Source organism: Colletotrichum orchidophilum, assembly GCF_001831195.1.
Source record: "Colletotrichum orchidophilum strain IMI 309357 chromosome Unknown Scaffold_5.1, whole genome shotgun sequence".
In the NCBI taxonomy this organism is placed as follows: domain Eukaryota; kingdom Fungi; phylum Ascomycota; class Sordariomycetes; order Glomerellales; family Glomerellaceae; genus Colletotrichum; species Colletotrichum orchidophilum.
The window spans coordinates 538282-563606 of NW_019172961.1; the positions used below are offsets into that span (position 1 = coordinate 538282).

Genomic DNA, 25325 nt, shown 5'->3' on the forward strand with positions numbered 1-25325 from the left:
TGGATTACAAGTGAGTATGCTGTAGTTGAACGCCGCCCTAAAAATTGTCCACGTGAGAGGGCTCATGTGACACCACCACCTCTTCCGCGGAGATACCTATACCTGCGCACATTTCGCGGGCGTCCGTCGATGTCCACGATGATTTGCGACATGACTGCTCACCGTACTGCCCACCAAATTGCGGCGCTGAGTGATGAGGTCCAGAAGAGTAAATGAAGGCAGCCTCTCTAGCATTCTCGCCACCAATTTAGCAGAATGCGGGGGAGGTTGTGTCGGGGAAAACCTGGGGAACACGGCGAGAACCGTGAGAGGGTTGCTTGCGATAAGGATCTCGAGGTTGAGTGGCTGCATCTATCTTGTCTTGGTCCCCGTCCGCGGTCGGGGCGTTTCACTTGGCTCGTTGCTGCCCTGGTGCCATTCCGGGGAAGGTGGAAGAGGCCAAGCGCTATCAACGACGTGCTACGGAGTACATCCTCCAATGTCTGTGTAAATATCTCGGGACGCTTCATCAATCGTTCATCTCTGGTTCGAGTCCACCCTCGTGTTCGTGACCGTTTTTCTTCTGTTTCCTCTGCCCAGAGCTCAGGGACCAAACATGAAGGATATGTCAGATGATTGCTTAGCGTGAACGAATCAAGTGCTAGCCGTGACCTCTTTTTTGGCGTGACAGTTTGGATGGAGTATCCAAGCTCATCTCCCAATTAAGTATCTATGTCCGGAAAAAAAAACGAAGACGAAGATATCTGAGAGCAATACGACGAACGCTTGGCTCGAGAGACCCGAACTCGGATTCTGTTATGCCTTTTTGAGAAGACGCACGTCCAGAGACAAACGTTAAAGCAACATGGAAGAAAGACCACGTGCGAGAAGGGGCACGAGCATAGCCTCGCGGTAGGATTTTGACTTGCCGCGCCCGTTGTGCGTGTTTGACCGCGGGCTTGGGTGACCGCTCAAGTCAGCTCACTTACAATTCCTAGCATCCCATTGAGAAGTTCAGACGTGCGCTTGTCGGAGTTTCAAAGAGCATGCCCCCTTACCCTGCCTTTCATCATTTCCATGTTGGTCGTCGTCTTTAGAAATCATGGGACGAATGACTCCTCCAAGAGTTAGTCTCTCTTGGCAAACTTTTATCCTTTGGGGATGCAGGTGGCTTTGGCTGTTCTGGTAGGCTTCTAAAACGGGTCCGTGACATTCGGCCTGGCCGCGTCCGGCCCAGTGCGGTCCGTACTCCCCGCTGGAGGAGCGGGCGCGGCGCCGTGATCGGGGGAATAGCAAAAACCAAGCGTGCAACAGGTTCAGTCACGCAAAAGTTTGCACGACCCTTTTCATGAATCAGGAGGAGGGAGGGAGGGGGGGGGGTTGAAGCGAAATTGGAATGTCACGATGTGAACCGGCAAGAGCAACAGGATGCCGGCCGAGAGGTATGACAGCAATGCAGTACGACTCCGCCTCGAGAGAGCTGACGTGGTGGGGGTGGTTGGAGGGGCTCGGGATGGTTCCCGGATCACCCAAAAGGACCCTGAAGCGCGCAAGGGGTGAGGAGGGGCAGGGAAGGGTGGGATTTGTCCCGCTCGGGTTTTGGGCATTGGAGGCGACGGTCACCGATGAAGACCGCCGGCTGGCGGTGACGACTTGTCAATGGAGACGGTAAGGTAGAAGCCCTCTACCGTTAAACGACATTTCAGTCTTTGATGACGCTGGTTGGCGTGTGAGCGGTTAATTACTGTGGCAGAAGAGATGGACATTATGAAAAACATTAAACAGCGGAGCTGGACGATCTTGAAACATGCTCATGGAAAAGATGTTACATAAAAACCATGGCCAAGGGTTTTAGAGTAAAATAAAACAAATACAAAAAAAGCTCTATAGCAACGAAGGAACAATATTCGTGAGTTGGTTACTGACATCATGTTGACGATCTACTGGCGCGATGTACCCATACACTAGAAAAACTATGCTTGGCTACAATCCATACCTCGTTACGACTTGGTTACGACCAATACCCACACCGTAGCAGGGCTGCAGGAACTGTGGTCCTTTGCCCAAATTCAGCATAGTGCCAAGAGTATGGGTCTGAACGACCGCTCTGGATCGTGATGGAAGCGTTCCATCTGGGTTCTCTGGCTTAGGTCATCCACCTCTGGTCTCCTCGTCCGGGGCGGGGCCGGCAAGAAACTTTTCCGCGGGCATGTTGGGAGATGGAGCAAGTTTCTCCAGCTCAAGCTCCATTTCAGTCCTGCAGCTGTGGCAGTGGCAGTGACATGTGTGGGAAATCAGTGGATATTGTTGTCTGCGTGCGGCCGGGGGGAGGGGTGTGGTTGAATGGAATCTTCTACCCACGGGGTTGAGAAGAAATTTTCAGCTGCTGCGGCTTCGTTCTCTTTTGGAGGTACGGATACGGATAACACGATGGGATCAAATGTGAGTGAGTGCCAGCGGCCACCGGCATGAAGCTACAAGATGACCCTCCACGGCCCCCCCCCCCAGTTGGAGCTTTGTTTTCCTTGGCTGTAAAGAGACAGAAAAGTGAGAGCCCACGCCTCGTCAAGGAAGGGTTTTCCAGGTACGAAGGGCACATATACTAGTGTTACTAGGTGCATTGGTATGAGGGATTCCTTGCTCGTTGGAGACCTGTTGTTGGAGACTACTTGGAGCATGCCGACTGAAGTAAAAAATTTCAATAAAATTCGCCTAGTAAAAAAAAAAGAGACAGAAAAAAAAAGAACCGTCGAAAATGGATGGGCAGGTGATCCCGGTTCTACGTAAGAGAAACGACATGAATGGCCCGGTGGCCTTGGAAGTGGATACCATATTACCCCTGCTTCCCGTCCCTTTTTTTTCTCCGTTTTTGTTCTCCCTCAAGTGGGAATTTTTGGCTTGCGGTTCGTTTCCATTTTCCACTTTTTTCACGATTCTACGCCAAGGCTAGAAGCACGTTTCCCCAGCCAGGAATGACATTCGCGCACGCAATCGAGCAGACAAAAAAAACACAACAAATCGAGATGGCGGCTCCATGTTGGAAAAGAAAAAGATGATGGCTTGGACTTGGCAGATCAACGCGGCTAAATGACAATCTCTGCGGGCAGGCAATGAATGGACTTCTTCCCGCACCGCGCCGGACCGCACTCCCCTTTCCTCGGTTTTAGACTGGACTGAATTTGAAGCCCCGAGATGGCAATTCGTTACGGGGACGGAATGGGCGCTTTTAAGGATGGTGATGGTGGGGTAACGCACGGCTTACTGCTGGGCATCAGAGCAGAGTCAACAGACAGAGAAAGACGGTGACGGTGCGCTCCGTCGGTCAAGCAGAGGACCTTTCATGCACTCACTATAGACCGCAACAAGAGCCTCAAAGTGTTGAACATTCGGTAATGAGGAGAGGCTGAGAGGCGTACCTACCCGAATCGGCCGATTGGACGGTCGGGTTGATAGGCTCGACCCTTTTCCACTGCGGCCTTGCCCTGACTGCAGATCCGGTGGTACGATCGAATGGGATCTCAGATCTGTTCTATATTGCAGCAGAGTGTGCGACACGAGGTTTCAACTAGACAGCATGATGTGGCGGTGATGCTGGGTGGGTTACGGTGACACCGTTAACTGGTTTACGAGATGTGACGAGAAGTCTCATTGTTTACTTAGTTTCTTTGCGCTTCGGCATGAAATGCTTGCGTTTGTGTATACGACGGACAGTTCAACTGCTCGTTCCCTTGCTGAACTCGACTTACACCGGCGTTGTATACGTGTTTGACGCGCCCGGCGCCACTTTGCAAGTCAGTTTCAACGCGGCCAGAGGGCGCTGATGACTGATGCCATCATACAAACACATTGCCATGGCATAGATGGGCCCGTATGCTGATTCCCTAGGCTTTTCCATGTCGTTGCCTGTTCAGAAGCCACGTCTACCTGTCGTCGTCGTGGCCCGTTCAAACATCTCACCATGAATATGTTACCGGCTGGGCACCCGGGGCACATGCCTCGTGGGCCGTGGAAACCTTCCCCAGAACACACCGGGAAAAAGACATCAGGTTTGCAGCTTGCTTCTGCCGACAGATGCATTGTGATGGCCTTATTGACCAAGTCACCTGCACTGTCATCTGGCACGACCACGCACAGCGTGGAGAGCTCCGGTTCTTGGAGGGCGGGCCACCCCCGCAGCGCGAATCCCTGGGCAACAGGAGGGGATAAAAAATCGTACCACACAGGGCATTGTGTGCGACCGCACCGGAGGGAAGAAGGATGCGGTTTTGTTCTGCTGGTTTCCTCATGCCCATGGCCAATGGTGTCATTTCTCAGAACGATGCAGGCCAGCGCCTAACTAACAAACCTCCTCCAAACCTAACTTAGTCGGTCAGTGCTAAGTTTAAGCTACCGCAACCGATCTACCCTCGCTGGCATCAATCTGGGAGATGCTGGCATCATCCTCCCCCGCCGTCCTGCGTTATTACTGCGGCGCGCTGGAAAACACCTGGATGGACGGCGGCTGCCTGGCCGTGACCGGTTGTGTTGCGAACGGTCGCAGCGGCATGATGCAATCCACAGAGTTCGTCGTGTATGTGCTGTAAGCCTGTCACTAGCTGTAAGCCTGTACCTGCGAAACCCCTTTTGTCTCCATTCTTTCGCCATTGTGGACTACCGAGCACGACCTCAAGGGTTCGCAAATCGCGATGGCGGCGAGAGGGAGAAGGAAGCTGAGGCTGCTGGGTATTTCCTCGGAGCGGTCAGGTACAGACTGTGCAGTAATTAGCATCATGATGGCAAGTAGGTACTTACCGCCAGTCTGTTGCCCAGGTTGTCTTTAACCTCTTGGTGGCCCTCCCTACCCAGGCTCCGGCAATGTTGGTCCGGGATGAGATATACGTACCGAGTTTACCTGACCGCCGCGCTACAGGATCACGATCAGGCGGGCGGCAACGCATCCCCAAACAGCGCCGTCTCTTGCGGTGGACGGCTTCATCCTAGGAATAGAATACAAGTGACGGATACCCTACGTACCAACACGTGGGCCCGCCAGGACCATTTCTCAGTGTCATGGCTCAGGACTCAGGAGAGAGAGAAAGGTTGCGACTCTTGGAGCCAGGCGCAAGGTCAGGCGGCGCACCAGGAGCCGACCCATGCCAGGGCAGGCTACGCCATGCCTTGCAAAAGTTGTAACAATGAGCCAGCTCGGGCCAGCATCCGTCCTTCTCAGCCAGTCGAAGGGAGCCGGTGGGCTCAGTCACTGGTTGGCGTTGGTCATGTTCGAGAAAGTGTCAGTTGGCGCAATGTACTTCGGTACAGCTGCGCTTGGAACAAACTGGAGCAGGTACTTGGCAAAAGGACCCGGCTGGTGGAGATGGCCCAGGCTCTTTTTTTCACACTTTTTTTTTTTCTCCTGGCTTTCTTCCCATCCTTGGTTGATTCACCTCTCTGCTGGATCCACGTCCACACCTCTGTCTCTCCCAATGTATCTCTTGTCAGTCATAGTTCCCAATGTGGATGTCTGATGAATGGCTAATGTACTCGATGCCGCGCTGGGCTGGGCCGCGTCAAAACGCCGGAGCGGAGCATGTGCCGCCAGGTACCCTTCCATCTCATGACACATAATTACCCTATGGAAAAACTTGCCCATCACGAGCTGGCAAGACATAATAACGCGACAGGTTCCTGCTTCACAGGTTCTTGCGTGCTAAGAGGCTGCTATTACAAGAGTCTATCACCGCCGTGACACATCATTTCTCCTGATTTCTCTCTCGTTGAACCTCTCCAACTTTGACGATAACCTCACGATACCACTCGTTCGAGAAGCCGAAAAAGAATTCCTGCACTCTTCTGGAGAACCCCGGCCACTATTGCCTCCTCCGCACTCTGCATCTCATCTCACTCGAAAGCCCGCCGTTAAGCGCAACGCTGCAGCCGCATTCAGCCCACATTAGCACAGTTTTTTACCCTGCGCCATACCTGCCACCCCGGTCGACAAACGACTTACACGAAGCAACGAAAAACCCAAAGGGGAAATTGTCAAGAGACGGAGTCATCGCAGTCGCGCAAAAAAGTCTGCACTTGTTCATTTCCCATCACCCTTTCCACGATCTCGGCTTCGATAGATCCGAGAGAAGATTCCAAAAAGACACTTGGTTTCCCTCATAAAGCCAACTTTTGCCTCCTCCACGCCTGTTGCGAACGAGAAAACGAAGAACAAGACACCATCTAGCGCTCCCACACACCCCGCATCCTACCATCCATCGCTTTGGTCGCCTTTTATCCCATCTTTCTTCCTTTCCCAGCGCGCATAGCGGAAGTAGATCCCGTCCACCACCCGCCACAACCCAGCCCAAACAAGCTTCGTTCTTTGCTGTGCGACGCCGCAAAGGAAAAGAACAACCAAAACGGGCAAAGGACAGAAACGAGAATCAGACCTTGTGCTCCTACCACCCACATCACCTGGACCTTTCTTGCAAGGGTTCGAGAATAGCAAGAGAAAACAAGCCATTGCGCTCCACACTCTTTTCTCTCTCTCCAAGTCTCTGTTCGAGTACAAAGAGAAAAGGACCCCCGGACATCGTCGTCTGCCCATCAGACCCATAGTCACTCATCACTCGTCAGTTAGGGAACATCAGCAGACCTGCCGTATTCCACCCATCAGCTCATCAACTTCCCTCGCACTTACACACACACCGCCCTCGCCCTTCGCCCTCGCGCCTTTACACCCTTACCACCACCACACACCCGCCTGAAAGGCCCTGCGCGCGCCCGCATCAGCCTCGCCTATCCTTCGGGATCCGGCGAATCGACTCTTTTTGTCCTTTTTTGGGGGGGTTCCCAAATACTTCTGACTGAACCCATTTCCCACTCGGACGACCCTCCGCCCAAAAAACGTCACACCACCTCCCTTATATTGCGGTTCATCCGCCCCCCTCCCCCCCTTTAACCCCCCTGTCCATCTTTGTTGGCCCATCTTAGCCAGCCAAGATTTACAAAAGAAGACTTGAGGGCCGTAACCGACCATTCCAAGATTCAGCAAGCCCTCGAAATCCGGGGAAAACACACCACACACCACAACCAATCATGCCCCACCGCGTAGCAAACTTTCTGCGGAATTCCACTGAGAACTTCAGTGTTTCTGCCATTGCCAACCTCAAGACTAAGACCAAGCAACACCAACAACAACACCAACCCCGTCACAACAACAACAACGTCCAGGACGAAGGCTTGTTGCGCAGGTTGCCCCTCGACCGCCACTCCTCCTACTCCTCCGATGACGGCGAGCACATCCCGTACCACAACATGTTCGCAGCAGAGCCCGCAGACCACCTCAAGGAGAAGAAGCACCACCACCACCGCCTCTCTCTGCCTTTTGGCCGCTCCAACAAGGACCCCCACGACAACTCCCACGCAGGCCTCGACCTGAAGATTGAGAGTCCGCCCATTGTCTTCTTTGGCGATGCCGAGTCCTCCACCGGCGCCCTCGTCTCGGGCCAGATGCAGCTCGAGGTCAAGGACGAGCAGCTGCAGCTCGAGGCCTTTGGCGCCAAGCTCAACATCCACGTCCAGCAGAAGCGCCCCTTCACCAACCACTGCGGCGAGTGCACCAACCAGTACACCGAGCTGAAGCGCTGGACGTTCCTCACGCACCCCACGACGCTCAAGAAGGGCGTCCACCAGTTCCCCTTCTCCATCCTCCTCGAGGGCCACCTCCCCGCCTCCATGGACACCCCCATCACCTCCATCGCCTACGAGTTCAAGGCCGAGGCCACCCTCGTCAAGGGCACGCCCGGCTCCCAGACGCCCATCAAGTTTGAGCACAACTTTGACGTCAAGCGCTCCCTCCCCCAGCCCGAGTTCCCGCACCACTCCGTCCGCGTCTTCCCCCCGACCAACATCAAGGCCAGCGCCCACTACAACCAGGTCATCCACCCGGCCGGCACCCACAACGTCTCGTTCCGCCTCGACGGCCTCACCAGCGCAAACGCCACCAACAAGACGGTCGAGTACTGGAAGCTGAAAAAGGTGACGTGGAAGCTCGAGGAGACCATCAAGACCGTGGCCCCCGCCTGCGACAAGCACGCCCCGATCCCCCTCAACGGCGCCACCCAGCAGCAGCAGCCTCCGCAAAAGGGCGTGGCCCGCACCGAGACCCGCGTCCTCGGCGAAAAGTACATGCACGACGGGTGGAAGTCGGACTACACCAGCACCGACGGCCACGTCGACTTTGAGTTTGACTACGGCGTCGTCGCCAGCAAGCACAGCCACGGCCCGCGCTACGCCTGCGACATGAAGTCGAGCGACGGCACCGAGGTCTCGCACGCCCTCATGATTGAAATGGTCGTCTCCAAGGAGTGGGCGCCCGTCGGCAAGCCCCACCTCGCGACGCAGACGGGCACCGGCCGCATCTTGAGGATGCACTACCACGTCATGCTCACCGAGTGCCCCGGCCTCGGCGTCAGCTGGGACAATGAGGCGCCGCCCGTCTACCAGGACGTGCCCCCGTCGCCGCCCGCGTACCCCGACGAGGCGGCGCCCGTCGACTACGTGAGCCTGGAGCACCTCGATGGCCAGGCGCACAATGGGTTGGCGCATAGCCGGGAGGGATCCGTTACTGGTGGCTCTACCACGTCATGAATACCAGCACCACCACCAACAACATCACATCACCAATAGAGGAGGAGAAAGAAGAAGAAGCAACGCACAGAAACAGTTGCAGTAATTCAAGAAACAGGATGGAAAGGGGAAAACAAAAAGTTATTGGATTTTTAGGATTTTTTTTTTTTTTCAAACGCGCATTATACCCCCTGGTTTACGAACCGGGCGCTTGTTTTCTTAGAGGATTTGGAGGAGGGCGGGAAAGACATTGTCACAACTCAGTTGGATTTTTTCTTTTTACTTTGGACTTTGAAGAGATGCATGGCATTCTGTGAAATGACCATGAGAAATTGATTTATATTGCATTGCGAGGCGTTGAAGGGAGAAGGGAGCTGACGGATGGGCACATCCTTGATGATGCCATTCCCCGTCGTATGGCTTCTCAGTAGCTAGCTCGATGACGAGACATAATTCAACCAAGAAGATTTATATGCAGCATGACCATTCCACTATCTTGCAACTGCTTGTGGCTCTTTTCTTTTTTGTGACTTTTTTCTACACTGTCTTCACATACACTATCTTCACATATGCCTTGGTGTGATAGTGACTGAATGCTTTGAATCCGCTTGAGCGGCAAAATTTGCCGCGATATTTACGATGGAGAGAGGAAAAACTTCAAACAAAACTTGCCCCTCCCCCCGCCGACGAAACTACAATGTGTAGAATTGTGACATGTGAAATCCCTCGAGTCACGACTCTTCAAGGGAGTTGTCCGATGTACAAGTACCTTGCGGCTCAACCCACGTTTTTTGTAGCTAGTTTTGGTTTTCGCATTGTATTTACCCGCTACGAGTACTGCAAGACTAGGTACTCGAATGGCAAGGTTCTTTGGGACGGGAATGGCCCGAGCGAAACCAAGCGAGTTGCAGTGGCTACGTGAGGCTATGGAGTTCATCTTTGCCAATGATTACTTGATGAAAACTACCAGCTGGGGAAGGGGTGTGTGAGCTTGGAGACATTCTGGACAAAGATTCAGAATTTCAGAGAGTCTAGAACGACCCGCAAGCCGACGGTGAATATCCTTGGCGAGCGGTTGATCTGAGCTTTGGATTCAAGGGTCTCAGTATTCGGGGGCGTGGATCACCGATTTGCTGTCTGCAGAGTTGAGTTGCTGGTGTTGTTCCTGCGCTGCTGGTGAGTTTTCCTGGCCTTGCTCACTTGCACAACATTAGGTAAGTTGGGTACAGATTTTCGAAATGGGAAAGTAATTTCCCGGCATGTTTCCCTGGTGCAGTGCCACGTCAGTTTGGGGCAGCGGCACCCGTTATTATGTTTTGATGGCGCCATGGTAGTTTCGAAATGGGTGATTCAAGGCCATCTCACGATGATGCGGTGTGCGACAGAAACCTTTCGAGCGTCCGGGTGGACGGTGGGCGGTGGGCGTCGGGCGGTTTTCCGCGGGTGCACGTGGTGAAGTGAGCCGGTGTAGGGGGTGCATGATGTGTAACCGGCGCACCGGCCCGGGTGTGTGTCGTGGACTGCCCGTCACCCACCTTCGGATGACAAGCCGGTGGGTAGGGGGGCATCATCGTCAACCATTTCAGACTTGAGACCAGGCTGGGTGACTGGGACGGCCTCAATGTTGGTTCAATGAGTCAAGCCAGGCCAAAAGTCATGCGAGAGCCGAGTCAGATGGACGATGTGCGAACATCGGAGCCGGGCCCGTTTTGGGATAGTTCGCAGCGGCGTCTCGCAAGTTGCGAATGTGCGAAAGGAGCCTGCCTGTAGCATCTATTTCCGTACTAGGAGCAGAGGCGAGAGAGAGAGCGCGCTCCAGACCCGGTGTTCGGGACCGCGGGCATCCGGGTCTTGAGGGAGAGGACAAGGAGGAAGAAGGGGGGTGCGTTGTTGGAGAGCGCCACCGGGGTGGCAAACGTAGGTTACGGGCGACGGAAGAGGTGGTTTTTTGTTACGTGATTGAGATGGGGGGCAAGCCGGAGGCGCTCCCGAAAGCCGGGGTGGCTGGACTTCCATGGCACTCACTCACATTGAGAACTAAAGGGCGGCGAACAGAAGGGCAGGCCCAAGGCGTGCTCGGCGCGCTTCCACCTGGCCGGCGGAGCTCGGAGCCTCTACTCAGATTGTGTCATTCTGACTCCCGAATCCCATGAGCAGAGTTTCTACTTCCTCAGTAGCCCACCTTTCCGTGCAAGCGTCTAATACGGAAGAGTGGGGAGAGGCTCTGCACAGTTTCCGGCGTCCATGTGTGTGTGTGTGTGTGCTAACCATGGAACTGGTTGTCTAGGGGAGAGGATTTTGCTGAAGAACTTTCTCATCCATTTCTGAAGCTGGTCTTGAACCAACGCCCACTTCGAACCCGCCTCGCCCCATCGTTTTAGCTACAAGACTTTCTGCAAGTTGTGTATCTTCGCCCCCAAGCCCCGTATCCCCCAATGGATCGCCACTGGGGGCCTCCTCTCGATTTTTGGGATTTCCTTGGTGTATTTTCTTTCGTGTGCCTTGGTCTGAGCAGCAGGTGCGGGACGCCGAAAGAAAGAAGAAATCGCATGCAAACCCTTGGAAAAGAAAAGGGTAGACGCAATATTGATTCCCGTGACGAATCGTTGCGTCAGAATCCCACCAGCCAGCGATCAACGATTGTCATTGCAAAGGTCGTGTTTGCTCGGATGAGTGTCACTGTGGACATGAAATGGTCAGTCGAGGAATGTAATCGACCTACGGGATGGGAAGAAGTTTAATTGCTCTTTTGTCAGACAATCGCCAATAAATCTTCTGGCCGGCTGGCGCAATGGTAGCGCATCAGACTTCTACGATCTCTTGGCAATTACCAGAGGTTTGGCAATCTGGGGGTTGTGGGTTCGAGCCCCACGTTGGTCATCTTTTTGGTTTTCGTACTAGATGCCTTTCTGGAAAGCAAGGCTTTCTCCTAATTCAAGTACCCCTGCTGTCTTTCTGTTACAGGCAGTGTAAAACCTGCCCTGGATGGCACTAGGCTTTTCTGACTGGTATCCGTACTCGCACCCGACATTTAAGCGAGAAGAACCTCTAATATAATTAGCTTTAGCTATAATCTGTACTGCTACGCCAAGCGCCCGCTACGCTCAGCTTTACCAGCCTGTTGGCCCCTTGGGGCGGGGGGACCACCCTGGACGTATCTTATGATCTATTTCTTAAAAGAAAGTCTATTTTCAAAGGCGGCTACGGCCGCGGGTCCCCACGGCCGCCGGTCCCCAGTGTTTTTCGATGTCGCATCTTGATTTTGACCTCCTGGGGAGTTCTCATGTAGCCTCGTAATTGAACCAGGAATAGTGAGAAACTGCGTTCCAGGTGATGTATGTCCTGAATTTCCCCCCTTCTTGAATGGCTGTCTATATCTTGGTTAGGCGGCCATCGACTGAGCGTCTGCGATATGTTATGAATAGCTTCTAGACGACGGAGCAGAATCACAGAAACTACTCGCTCGATCAAGGCTCTTCTCCTTCAAAAGATTTGTGACCATTCACTTCTCCTTATCTAGCTAGGCTTGTCGTAAACATATCACCCACAAAAGAACCGCTGGGAAGTGCCCTACACGGTACAAGCGATATCAACCTTCGGTCATGATACACGCGATAGGAAACTTCGGCCGCGTTGTCGGTGACACCCCAGGCCTACGCCCCATCACTCCCCAGCTCTACCCGTTCTAATCGGTAAATCTCATACCACTACTAAAGTCTCACTGCATACTCTCATACTAAGGTAATCAAGCAGGATGCCTGTGTTTTCATTGCGCCAAACTGAATCCAGCCTTCAGCCACTGATAATATTCTGACTTGATTGATGACTGATTCTTGGCAAGATGCCATTGCCACTGTACGCCGGTCCTGCAGCTCGGCATCCCCGTCCAGAAAGTGTTTGACTGGGTTGAGGACCTGAGAACGCAATAATGTCACGATAATGCCTTTGAGACTGGCCGAGTCAGTTGCCACTTCGATGGCCCTGATATGAGCGGAAGTTGACGCAGGCATTCAATGAATGGTATAAAGGGGAAGACAATACTGTCCAAGTCTGCTTTGGATGGCCAGACAAGTCGGCATTACCTTCGGACAAGAAACAGCGCGACAAACCAAAGAATTCTTTCCAGAATGCTCTCAAGCACTATCGAAGAGAGCTGGATATGGGCCACTGTAGCTTGCTGCCTGGTCACATTCCTCGTTCGAAATGCCCTCTGGCCAACAATCCTTGACTCAGAAGAGCCCCCTATTCTGCGGCCCAAGATACCTCTGATAGGTCATTTGATTGATTTGATCCGTCTGGGCTACAAACAAAATGTCAAGAATCAGTGAGTCCTGAGCCTTCAATTCTCCTTTCTGAATGTCAAAGACGTGGCTTCAAGGGTCTGGAAACGCCATCGAGCGGGTCAGGTCACTGTGGTCACCAGTGCACATTAGGCTGACGATACACTAGCGAGAAGTTCAACATGTTGGCGTACTCGTTGCCTATATTGGGGGGCAACCTCTACGTAGCATCTTCACCTCAACTGGCATCTTCAATCTTTCAGAAACGGACCCTCAGCTTTGAGCCTCTCATTGACAGATTTGTTCGCACTTTGGTAGGCATGGAGGGCCACGGGATGGAGTTGTGGACGAACCCAGCCTTCCGCACCGCCATCTTCAAGGTTCTCTACAAAGGACTTACCGGGCCCTCGTTGAATGAATTGACCAAATCAGCCGTCAGCCATCTGGCCACCTCCCTCAACAAGATGCCCCTTGACCAGCGAGAGTCGATCGACTTCCACTGCTGGACGCGCGAGACATTGTCCAAGACCATCATGGGAGGCTTCTATGGGAAGTTGAGCCCTTGGGAAGACCCAATGGTAATGCGAAGCTTCTGGTAAGTGCTTGCGTTCCTATACAATTTCTTTTACCATGCAAGTTGTCCTGACCGAAGTCCATTGCTGATTCACAACGCACAGGATCTATCACGACGACATGCACAAACTTTTCCCCGGCATCGCTCCCTCCGTCATCGCCTCGAAAGCATACAAGGCAAGAACAAAGGTCATTGAAGCGTTGGAGGCATACATAAGAAGTGAGAAAGACTTTGGAGCGGAAGTGGCTCAGTTCACGAGGGACAGATTCAGCGCGGAGCGGACGTTTGAAATGTCCATTCACAACAGTGCCAAGATTGAGATCCTTCTGGCCACCGCTCTCGCCAATGTCTCTACCCTCGTGTTCTGGCTTCTGTCCAACATTTACAGCCAGCCAGAGCTTTTGGCCAAGATTCGAGAAGAGCTCATCAATGCGGCGGTTACCGGCGAGAGTCCAAACAAGGGAGAGGAGGTCCAGATGACACTTCATCTGGGCAAAATCAAGGAGCACTGTCCACTACTATTGTCGTGCGCGCAAGAAACCGAACGGCACTACATTGTTGATAACATTGTCCGAACGGTGATGTCGGACACCACCATATCAGATGGGAACCGCTCGTACCTCCTTAGAAAAGGAAACAACGTCCAGATGCCGCTTAGCATTTTGCACAATGATGCAAGAGTATGGGGCGCCAACCCGGAGAGTTGGAAAGGTGACCGATTCCTGAACATGGGCTACAATGCGGCATCACCGCCCGGCTTCCTCCCGTTTGGCGGGGGCAAGCACATCTGGTACGTTGCTTAATGTTTCCACATGGGTGGGCTAAACTGACCGTCCATATGGCAGCCCCGGCCGTCACCTTGCAAACGGACTTCTGCTCAACAATGCTGCCCAACTATTACTCAGCATTGACCTGGAGAGTACGGATGGCGGCACCATTCAGGTCCCAGAGGCACAGGTCCCCTGGTCAACAACCGGCATAGGAAGACCGGAACATGGGCCAGAATCCAGGGTCAAAATCAGCCGACGGAAGGATTGGGAGCATGTGAAGTGGTCTGTTGTGTATTAAGATGAGCAGTAGTAAAGACTTAAAAAAAAAAACCGGGATGCTTCTGGCTTCCTCGCAGCTGGGTTTTGGTTTGCGTGTGCAATCCGGGGGGGCTTGGCAGGGCTTCGTTGCGAGAACCCAGACTTTGCATGCTCGGCCCAAGGGTACTGATAGTCAATCAGAGTTTCCTCAGCCAGTCCTTTGCAATGATCAGGAGCATTGCCGCGTGTCTAGACAAGCCGTTGACCTGACTCGTGATCCCTCTTATCAAGACTAGCTACTGGCGCAGCGGAGGTTGGCCTAGTCTTAGGGTAGCACTCGAGATAGCTGCGTCTCCGCTGTGGAGACGCACAAGCCGTCCTCAGGTCTATTTACAAAATATTTGCCGACGTAAACAGCAACATCCGATATGGTGTAGTGGCCAACATGATGCCCTCTCATTCAGTGAGAGGTTAGGCATAGCCCCGAGTTCGATTCTCGGTTTCGGAAAAAAGCACGGCCACTGTCTCTAACCGAGTATGACCTTTTTAGAGTTTTGCACTGCTGATAGCAACTGCATGCTTCCTCCCTTATCTGTATAGCAATATTCTTGTGACAGGCAGCGCGTGTTTCAAAGCAACCAACTCAACTTGGGGTCTAGAGTTACTTAGCCAGCTGGCAATTTTGAATTAACTATTGAGTCAGTTAAGCATTTTTTTAAAAAAAAAGAGTTGTTTAGTAACTTAAAACCCGCTACAGCGAATTAAAAGGCGCCGGAGGCACCAAAATTTAGAATATTGTAATCCTTATTCTTTTTTTCCATTATTAAACTAAGTAAAAAGTAATTTATCTACCTAAAGTAAGTAACTCAATTTCATTCAGCCTAACAGGTGACTAATTAATTAGCTATATTTTAGAAGTTGACTAATTTAGTTTGTTATTTAGTTGTTGGAGCTGCTTTGATTGAAGCGCTGGTCACAGACCAATTGATATATGACAAGTCTGTTATACATAGTAGCACAAGGTAGCTCAAGGCTCTAAAGAATTATATTCTAGGAAAATGCAAAGGCAATCAATCCTCTTTTCATTCGCTGGAAGTTGAGGCTTAATCAATAACAATGCATGTAGATTGGGTGTAAAGCCCTGAGAACTGAATCTGGTTGCGGAGTGGGGCTTCACCGATACTTCTGTACGCTTCAAAGCGTTCAATGTAGTTTCCATATCCTAGGGTAACCGAAATCGAACAAGCACATCACTTAGTTGACTGTTTTTGAAATCTGAGCAGTATGTATAACACGTTACATGGTAGTAACCCTAAGGCCAGACTTCCCTTTGATTGGAATCAATGCGAAGTCAATATGTTGATGAGAGAAGGGAGATTATGAAAATAAGAAGAAACCAAGGTGAAACAAAGGAGTGAAACTAGCTGCAAGATTGGCAGGAAGAACGGTCTTCTCATACACTATTCTCATATTACTCGATGCGGCAAGTAATGCTCAGAACAGTTTGACCACTTTTACACATGTTTATATTTCTGAATGTAGGAAGAGATTAAAGGAAGAAAATGTAGGAAGAGGGTACACCAAGAGAATACAGCCTGCTTTCAGACTTGGTCAAAAGGCTGAACATCTCTGGAGAAGCCTATGGTATAGAGCTCGCCAGCGGGACTGACCCACGCGACAAGAAACTCGCCAGCAGCCACTCGATATCGCTTATCGTCGTCAAACCAGCGGGGTGAATCCATATTGGACGAAGGGTTGACATCCAGCGGTAATGATATGATATTAGCACCGTTCCAAGTAATCCACTTACCGCTGACGTCGATTCCATAACCATGCCAGCGTGGCTTTTGAACTACGACAGACGTGTTTTCAGAGTCCTCATCATCCGATGTAGCATTCAATTCTGGAATCTCATCGGTAGACTTGCTGATAAGAATTTCCCCGAATGCAGTCCTGAGATGCGCATCATCTGGGGAGAAGGACATGCTGAGGAGGCTGCGTCCGACCTTGAGAACTTGTGCACATTGCCCCGAAAGCATCGACCAAATCCGTACTTCTTGAGCTTTGTCCGCCGATGCTAGCAGGTCCGACTGCGATGAGAAAGCAATGGCAGTTATGCGAGTTTCGTGACGGAGGAGGGCTTGGCGGGAGCACTTGCTTGTTGACCAGAGAGTGAGCTCTTCGCTACGGCCTGGTACCGAGGCTATCCATTTCGAGTCTGGTGAAATTGCCAGGGCGCTGAAGCTGTCCACTTCTTCGGGCAGATCGAAGTGCTTGCCCGTTTCAATGCTCAAGAACCTGATCTTGTGGTTTGCCTCGTCCCACATGTCCTCCTCGCCGGGTAAGGATGGTGCCTCGACTATATAAGCCGCCGATTTCCAGTCAGGTGCCACCGTAATAAGGGTGCCGATGCAAGCAGGGTCTCTGAATTGCAATCCTTCCTCCAGTGTCCAGAGGCTAAAGTCATGAAAAGAGCCAAAAGCAAAGGACCCAGAGTCCGCAGAAAAGATCACAGAACCTCTCCCTAGGACAGGATCGTAACCGGCTGATTGCGAAATTTCGAGCACTCGAATAATTCTTTTTTCTCGAGTGGTCTGGATAGAAAGTCCATGAGGTAAGAAGATATGTTTCGAGTCGGGTGCTAACATGGCAGTTCCATTGTCGAACCTGGCACGCTCATCTTTCAATGTCTGGAGGAGGTCACCAGTGTAAGATGACCAGAGGTTAACTTCGTCGCTCTCATGCATCGAGACTAGTTGTGGAGAGTTTTCAGAAGAGTCCCAATGTATGAAACAACATCTTGTCGGCATGAATTCAGGCTGGGCCGATTGAGTTGTTTCGTCCTTGAGCTTTTTTGACCGCTGGATCATTGACATTGACCAGATGGCTGCCTCATCCCTCCTCATTGTGACGAGAAACTTTCCATCGGGCGAGAAAATTGCTGATTTGGAAAACCTAGAACCGGTTGACTCTACACCTGGGGTTCCAGGGAAATTTAGCGTATGGTAAAGTTCGCCGGTATCAAACGAGGAGATTGAAACGGAGTTGCTGTTCGTAGGACTCTCATATGCGAGGAATCTCGCGTCGTAGGACACGGATATGTCACCGTGAGTAGCCCCTCTTCCCGACGCCCGAAAAGTCCAGTGACCAGTAGTGATGTCCAAGGTTCGGATTTCTCCCTCAGCCTCCTGAACTAACAAAAGATTCGTATTTGGTACGAAGGAGAGAGGGCACAAAACGAACGCATTTGTGTTGAATGTGCGTAGACAACTACCTGTCGACACATCCCAGACATCAATCTCTTGGCAGGATGAAGTAGCCACAAACTGGGAGTCCGGTGAGAAGCAGATGAGTGATCGTCCTTGTGGCATGGATGAATTGTTTACATGATCATTGCGATTGGGAAAGCCTTCCTTTGACAGCTCCCGCCTGCGTCCCGTCGCAATTGTACATATTTCAGCAGTACAATTGGCATAAGAGACTGCAATCATCTCTGAATCGCGTGAAACGTCAATTTGTACCACGGGGGACCATATGTCCACCCGGAGGTCGTGGAGACGCTCGCCAGTCTCGGCGAGGTAGATAGATATCTTGCCCCGAAGTTCCGATGCAATCCGTTTGGAGTCATTGAAAAAAGCGATTGGGCCGCCGTTCCCAGCAGACAGGTCCGAGCCGCAAGGTATCTCGGTCAAACAGGCGCCCGTAGATACCGACCACATCAGGATGGAATCACCTGATTGACTGAATGCAACGAGCCTTGAGTCTGGAGAAATGGCAACGTGGAAGAATTGTTCGTTTCTGACAAGACCGGCATTCTGAACCAGAGGAACCCATCCAGACTTGTGAGGGGATTGGAACTTAATGCATGATGGGATACTACCGACGAAAGCGTTGCGAACGGCACTGCTAGTGGGGGAAAAGACCAATGCCGACCAATAAATTTGCAGAGGAAATTCGACAAGCACAGAAACGTGTTTGGAAACAAAACTGTCCGCGTCCTCTAAAATTTCAAAGAGTCTGCTATCGGGCTGCTCCTTGTTAGAGTGGCACGTTGGGTCGTTGCCGACAAGCGGCGACCGGAGGGATGTAGCATAGCTTACCTCAACCAGAGGGAGCAGTTTCTCTGGTGTTCGCGTGCCGCAATCGGCTTCCCCAAGAATGCTGAGAGCCTCAAGCCAGTGGAGGAATTTGCCTTGAAGAAATCTGTGGATAGCGTCGTCGTCCTGCAGAGGTTTGCCTGCTAGTTCTAGATGATGAAACCAATGAAGGCAAGCATATCGTACATGCGGTGGCAGCTGTTTCTCCAATACGCCATTTGCTATCGTAGATCGTTGATCAGCCGGTTTGAGGTTGGCCATGTTGTAACGCAAAGATATCGAGAGGAGATCCAGGCAAGCAAGTGCCATTTGCCAGTGGGTTTCCTTGAAATTGATAGAAAAGTCTCCGGCCACTGGACTGAGCAAAAAGTCGCGGAACGACAGGTGGAAGAGCTTCACCTCCAGCTCTTGTTCTTCAGGGATGTCAAGAACTGACTTGAGAGGACTCAGTATGCCACTGATCTCTGAAATCTTCAACCCTAGCAAGCCGGCAATGGAGCTGATTGCCAACGGTTGTTCAAGAAGGATGATTGTACCAATGACTTTTCTGAACCGTTGCATAAGTGATTTTTGTTCTTGTTTGTTCCGTTTGCTCTGGAATTGTCTCAACACCGGTCGATATGTCTCTCCGAGTTTATCGTGAACACCGCCCTCTTTGGCCACCTGAATAAGCTTCAGAAGCTGCTCCTCTGGACTGCCAAAGAGGTCGTCTCTGATGAAGCGACAAGCAATTGCTGCAAACAGAAACAGGGGTATCGCAATCTCAACAAGCGCTTTTATCTTTTCGTCCCCTGGCCAATCCATTTGCAGTTGCTCGGAAGGAATTTTGTTGTATCTTTTGTTCCACCAGGCTCTGATCTCTGACAACTGATGTTGGAGATATAAAGCAATGTCCCGAGAGATAATCGCATGCGGTGTATCCTGCAGTCGATGCTGCAAATATGATGTACCATTGATGGAATCGAATGCGTCGCGCATTGCTATCTCTGGCCTGCTGGTAACGAAAAGCTTTAAGGCACAAACGTCGGAGTTTGCAGCCTTGGAGAGTAAATTTAGCAGAGCTTCAACGTCTTTCTCATCGGAACACTCATCCAAGGCTTCAACAATCAGGACCAAGTTCTGAAAACTCCCTGACTTTGAACCTGACTTTTTGAGTGGGCCAAGGATGAGCTTGGCGAACTGCTCTTCCAAGCTTTTGGAGGAGAGATTGTCTGTTTGTCTGATTGCCTCTATTATGAAAGGGCTCAACTCAGGTCGGCGCCGTACTAGTTGTTTGGCTAGTGTGCTGAAAACCAAAGATGCACTGCTGCGGTCCCTTTCTCCTCTTTTGAAAAAGAACGTGGCGCCAAGGAGGTTTGCCTCATTCAGGCTATGAGCGACTGTTCGAGCTATGACTGACTTCCCAGTTCCAGCCATTCCACTAAGCCAGTAGATCCGCTGCCCTCTGAGTTCATGAGCCCAGTGCTCAATTTCGCGCAAGACATTAACTCTGGTATTTGGATGGCATCTTGCCTCGTGTTGATTCTGATAGCTGTCGAATTCGGCGCCTTTAGCCGCGCGCAATTTCTCGAGGGTGTCGTAATCGATTGAATCTCTGATGGCGACGACATCTTCTCCGACTGATTTCACTGAATTCCGTCGATTAGAACACATGAATGAAGATAGGCTGACATTTGTGAGACTGTCTGAGCTCTACTTACGGATAGAAAGTCCCTCTGCTATAGACTGCTCATTCTCCAGGCTCTGACGCGGAATACGACAGACCAAAGCTTTTGCAAAGGCAGCTGCCGCCATGGCAGCGTAGCCTTGCCATTGCTTGTTTTTATGTGAGTCTGAGTAATCGCAGATACCTCTAATTACCAAACAGGGAAAATGGTTCATCAACCCAGCAGCCTCCATCTCAAAACAGAGCACGTTTTTGTCCTTTGCCAATATATCCCTCTTATTTGCATCTTTCATCACCTGGTTCGCCGACGCTATCAGCCCGTGATGGACGACGGGAACCGATTCTGGAGATCGTTCCGGGCGGTCCACGAAGTCGTCAGCGCCATAATCAGCTGTGGCCTTGTTTGCGTCGTAAGAGATGTTGCTACGGAAAAGTCTATCGGACTCGGAACTTGGTCGGCCGTACTTCTGTTTGAGATTTTCGCTTTTGAGAGCCTTTTGGATATCGCTTCCAAGCCAGTTGCCTTCAATTTCGAAATCGGCAATGAGGGCGTTGAGAGCAGTCCTGAGAGCAATTGGCGGTTGATTTAGGAATCCCGTCATTTCGAATTTTCCACCCTCAACGGATTTGCCAAAGTCGTACTGTAGTACACCGCCATAGCCACCCGTCGGAGAACTGACAACGATATCGCCCAAGCGGATGTCATTCTCTAGACTTGGAGCCCCGCCGCCGATCCCGACCATTAGCCCTACCCTTATGTTCTCAAATGTGCGGACCATATCCCGAGCAACAACTGCCGCCGAGCTTTCGCCGTATTCGCCGTGGGGAAGAACCGCGATCGCGACATTGTGCTTGCCCATGCGGCCGAGTTTGTACGAGTTGTTGTCATTTTTAGACAGCGACCTAGGCTCTTCGTGGACCTCGTCGAGAAAGAGCCTGGCGGCGACAAATTCGGGAACGATAGCGCAGATCCAGCCAATGGTATAGAGCGATGGGTCAGACATATTGACTGCCGGATTGAGGTGGAAGTATTTTGACCTTTTGAAGGTAACGGCCGAAACCGTGTCATTAAAGATTCGACGCCGTAATGTGAGATGAGATCGTTTCTGATGAGCGCCAACAAGCACGAACTGGCCTTGGGACCCCGAGAAAAGAGAAAAAGAGAGAATCAGGAAAAGAGGAGATGTGTGCGGGGAGTAGGATGACTGCATATGCTGCTGTAAGATTTGGGTCTAGGAAATATGTGTGATGTGGCGCAGGCTGCAGCTGATGCAGCCAAATTGATAGCCTCGCCCTGACTGGTCAAATAACTCAACTAAACTGCAGTGCCTGTTTCAGCCCTTCGTCGTGGCTTCATTCGCCAGCTTTGATAATGTTATCAAGGTGATATATGGCCTAGGTACTTGTGACCGCCAGCCTGTGGCCAACTCTGCATCCGTCATCACACATGTAATACTATTGATTGTCGGTCACCGGCTTCTGACCGTCTAACTTCTCGAGGTGCTGTACTTTGGAACGTTTGAATCAAGAAAAGAAAGAGTGACCTGCACTAGACGAGAAGTCCCAGAATCATGCATAAATAACGAGGGGTTATAAAATTTGCAAGTAAGGGGGAATTGAAAAGACGTGTTGTTGCTGCATAAAACATGTTCTAGACCTCGGAGCGGGGACTTAGTACTCATGCTGCGATGTTGAGTTGCGACGTTTGTTTTGTAAAGAATCTTTATAGTTGGGCGTAACCTACTACTTTCTCTCACCGCATCTTGTATTCATGTCTGAGCTTTGTGATGACCTGTCATCAAAGCTAAGCTCAGGATACTTTATGAAACAAATGGTGGGGATCAAGAAGGTCGGATAACGAGGGCGGGCCGAAGATTGAAAACTTCAGCTTACGCCGTCGGGTGCCCGAGTTAATGTATTCGATGGACATCCTGCACGGAATCACAGCAACCGTAACTCTGTGATGACAGGAGATGTGCGAAACATTTACCATGTCCAGTATCCGTATAAGGCGACTAGTTCAGTGACGTTGAGAACGCGAGTCAGTTGTCCAAAGACTGAACGGCCGAGTTCCCTTCAAAAGCCTCGGTTTCTGATAATGATAACGCGTACGCCACCAGTAACGTAACGAGCTCGCAGTGCAAGTGGATCGGCCCCGCATAGCGCAATGGCATCATCGAATGAGAAATCTCACCTTCCCAAATCGAGTTCGCGATAAGACGACAAAATCTCTTCGATTCCCCCCCCGTTCACCGGTTGTCCGTCTGACCCCTTTCGCGATTCTTTGAGCGAGCCATGGCCTATAGTCGCGTGATCTAGGCATCAGCGTTGCATACACGGTTGTTCAGCATTCAAATGAGGTGAAGTTTTGGTTATCAACATCCAACATTTCTGTCTTGTGTGACCGCACAGGTTCAGACGATTACCTAAGGCAATCTCACTGTGTCTCGCAAGGTGCAAAAGAAAGAGGAGGGCAACGGGTTCTGGTCACGATTCTTTCTTATCGGCCGCGGTTTGCCTGCATTTCCCTCACCTTCTCCCACCGCCAGCTACCCCGACCTCGGTGAAGGAAGCTCAACGGGCACAAGGACAAAGGGGGAATAACAAAAACGATGAGCACCGACACCATCCCGTTCCCCGGCGCCAAGTCGCCTGGCATCACCGATGTCACCCGCCACGCCTGGATCACGTCCGACGACATCGAGTCCGCCGAGACCCCTCGGCGCGGCCCGTTTGAGCCTCAAGACGACCACAATGCCGACTTTGTCACCTCCACCGAGGACCGCGACCTGAAGCGCGGCTTGGAGCAGCGCCACTTGTCAATGTTGGGTATCGCGGGCGCCATCGGTACCGGTCTTTTCCTAGGTCTCGGCGGCGCCATCCAGACCGGCGGTCCGCTTGGCGCGTTGCTTGGCTATGCGACCGTCGGCCTCATCGTCTGCGCCGTGCAGTTCGCCCTCGGAGAAGTTTCGGCCCTCCTCCCCGTCACCGGTTCCTTTGTCCGCCATGCCGAGTTTCTCGTCGACCCGGCCTGGGGATTCGCCATCGGATGGAATTTGGTGTACGGCAACATTTTGTCGATCCCCTCTGAAATCACAGCTATCTGCGTGCTTTTTGAGTTCTGGACCGACCTGAACCCCTCCGTCTTCATCGTCATCTTCATCGTCCTGACGTTTGTCGTCGGCATTGCCTTTGTGCGCGTGTTCGGCGAGGTCGAGTTCGTCTTTGCCCTGCTCAAAATCCTGCTCGTCATCTTCCTGATCATCCTCGGTTTGGTCATTGACCTCGGCGGCGTCCCCGGCACCCCCCGCATTGGCTTCAGGTACTGGCAGAGCCCCGGACCCTTCGTGAAGCACATTGCGACTGGTGACTGGGGCAAGTTCCTGGGTTACTGGGGTGTCATGACCAGCGCCGTCTTCTCCTTCGCCGGCGTCGAGTCCCTCGCCATGGCCGCAGCCGAGACCCAGAACCCCCGGCGCGCCATTCCCCGCGCCTGCAAGCGCGTTTTTGCGCGTATCGTCCTCTTCTACCTGCTTGCGGTCTTGGTCGTTGGCATGCTCGTCTCCAGCGACGATCCCCGCCTCGACGATGACTCTGGCACCGCGGCGCAGAGTCCCTTCGTCATTGCTGCCTCCGCCGCCGGTATCCCGGCCATCCCCAGCGTCGTCAATGCCATCGTCATCACCTCCGCTTGGTCTTCGTCTAACCAGAGTCTCCTCGCCGGCACCCGTGTCCTTTTCGGCCTCGCGCTCAAGGGACAAGCCCCGAAGATTTTCCTCCGCACTACCGCCTGGGGTACACCCTACGTCTGTGTGTTGCTGTTCACCGCTTTCATGTTCCTCAGCTTCATGAGCTTGTCGAACGGCGCATTGACTGTCTTCTGGTGGCTGGTGGACCTGACTTCATCTGGTGTGCTGGTCTCGTGGTCGGCCATCCTTCTGAACCATATTCGTCTCAAGACAGCGATGAGGAAGCAGGGAATTGAGTTCGGAAGGTTGCCTTGGAATAACTCGTGGACCTGTAAGTGGACTCGTCCCGAATGACCTGATGAAACTCACTAACAAAATGGAAATTCAGTCTACAGCTCTTACGTCGCACTGGTCCTGTGCATTGTCATTCTCTTCACGAATGGCTTTGAGGTTTTCACCAAGGGCAATTGGAGCGCCAGCGGCTTCGTCTCGTCTTACTTGTTAGTTTACTCTCCCCTTGTAACGTGCTAAGTGTGGTTGAATTTGCTGACCATTTTTTTCAGGGATATTCCGCTGGTTGCTGGTGCTTTCCTGATCTGGAAATTCGTTAAGAAGACCAAGGGTGTCGTTCTTGAAAATATCCCGCTCCATGATGCTTTTGAGCAGGCAGATGCCTATCCGGAGGAGCCCGAAAAGCAAGAGACTGGCCCTATACGGTTTGTCAGCTGGATCTGGAATTAATGGCGTACGCTTCGAGGTTTGCCCATACTTAAACATCACTCAAGACGTATCTACCTCATAATATTGTAAAAATACTTCAACACACCTACCTAAACTGTATATATAAGATGTAGAAGCCGGCATAATCAGTCTGGTCTCAAACAAAGACGGTTCAACACTGACAAGTGGTTCCACGACTCCACACTTATCTGAAAGAAAATCATGACCCGTTGTTGACGGAGTATCTTGAACGTCCTAGAGCGTATGTCGTACTTGGATATACCTGAAGTAAGGAGGCACTAGAGGAATCCGGGGTTTGAGGGTTTGGGGGTTACGCAACGGGCCATTCTTCCCCGGACATTCGGACATCCAGGCCAACCCCGCAACATCTTGAGATGTGCTTGAGGTGGGCCTACAGCTTTGGTCCGATATTGTGGCAGCGCAGGGTATGGGAAGCAACTTCGGGCCTTTTCATAGTGCACAAATGCAACATCGCAACGTGGGTAACCGGAAGTCTACCTTAATCGTATATGTAAGTTGAGGTGATAATGATTCAAGCCTGCCACCTAGTCCCCAACAGGTCAGCACAGTATTCTCAAAACATTCACACCTTTGGCTGATACGGATCATGACTCCAGAAGTCGAGTTGTACAGAACTAATTCACTGAAATTTCGACAACCACGCCACTCGATA

General features: G+C 51.8%; 7 protein-coding genes across 7 annotated transcripts; 4 read left to right on the forward strand and 3 right to left on the reverse strand.

The window, feature by feature from the left end:
• Positions 1–3932: 3932 nt before the first annotated feature.
• CORC01_01069 (uncharacterized protein) lies at positions 3933–4286 on the reverse strand (the record flags this gene model as incomplete). The annotated part of the gene is made up of 1 exon (XM_022612725.1): positions 3933–4286. The coding sequence occupies one exon, from the start codon at positions 4284–4286 to the stop codon at positions 3933–3935; it is 354 nt and encodes a 117-aa protein (XP_022480886.1).
• A 1112-nt stretch (positions 4287–5398) lies between these two features.
• CORC01_01070 (uncharacterized protein) lies at positions 5399–5569 on the reverse strand (the record flags this gene model as incomplete). Its single annotated transcript, XM_022612726.1, has 1 exon — positions 5399–5569. One exon carries the CDS (start codon positions 5567–5569, stop codon positions 5399–5401), a length of 171 nt encoding a protein of 56 aa, XP_022480887.1.
• A 1475-nt stretch (positions 5570–7044) lies between these two features.
• CORC01_01071 (LMBR1 domain-containing protein) lies at positions 7045–8598 on the forward strand (the record flags this gene model as incomplete). The annotated part of the gene is made up of 1 exon (XM_022612727.1): positions 7045–8598. One exon carries the CDS (start codon positions 7045–7047, stop codon positions 8596–8598), a length of 1554 nt encoding a protein of 517 aa, XP_022480888.1.
• Positions 8599–9334: 736 nt separating this feature from the next.
• CORC01_01072 (uncharacterized protein) lies at positions 9335–9499 on the forward strand (the record flags this gene model as incomplete). The annotated part of the gene is made up of 1 exon (XM_022612728.1): positions 9335–9499. One exon carries the CDS (start codon positions 9335–9337, stop codon positions 9497–9499), a length of 165 nt encoding a protein of 54 aa, XP_022480889.1.
• A 3205-nt stretch (positions 9500–12704) lies between these two features.
• Positions 12705–14499, forward strand: CORC01_01073 (prostacyclin synthase; the record flags this gene model as incomplete). Its single annotated transcript, XM_022612729.1, has 4 exons — positions 12705–12901; positions 13027–13452; positions 13535–14221; positions 14277–14499. The coding sequence occupies 4 exons, from the start codon at positions 12705–12707 to the stop codon at positions 14497–14499; spliced, it is 1533 nt and encodes a 510-aa protein (XP_022480890.1).
• A 1561-nt stretch (positions 14500–16060) lies between these two features.
• On the reverse strand, positions 16061–21226 carry CORC01_01074 (pfs domain-containing protein; the record flags this gene model as incomplete). Its single annotated transcript, XM_022612730.1, has 2 exons — positions 16061–20184; positions 20257–21226. The coding sequence occupies 2 exons, from the start codon at positions 21224–21226 to the stop codon at positions 16061–16063; spliced, it is 5094 nt and encodes a 1697-aa protein (XP_022480891.1).
• A 1608-nt stretch (positions 21227–22834) lies between these two features.
• On the forward strand, positions 22835–24652 carry CORC01_01075 (amino acid permease; the record flags this gene model as incomplete). Its single annotated transcript, XM_022612731.1, has 3 exons — positions 22835–24242; positions 24300–24411; positions 24475–24652. The coding sequence occupies 3 exons, from the start codon at positions 22835–22837 to the stop codon at positions 24650–24652; spliced, it is 1698 nt and encodes a 565-aa protein (XP_022480892.1).
• Between the last annotated feature and the right edge of the window lie 673 nt (positions 24653–25325).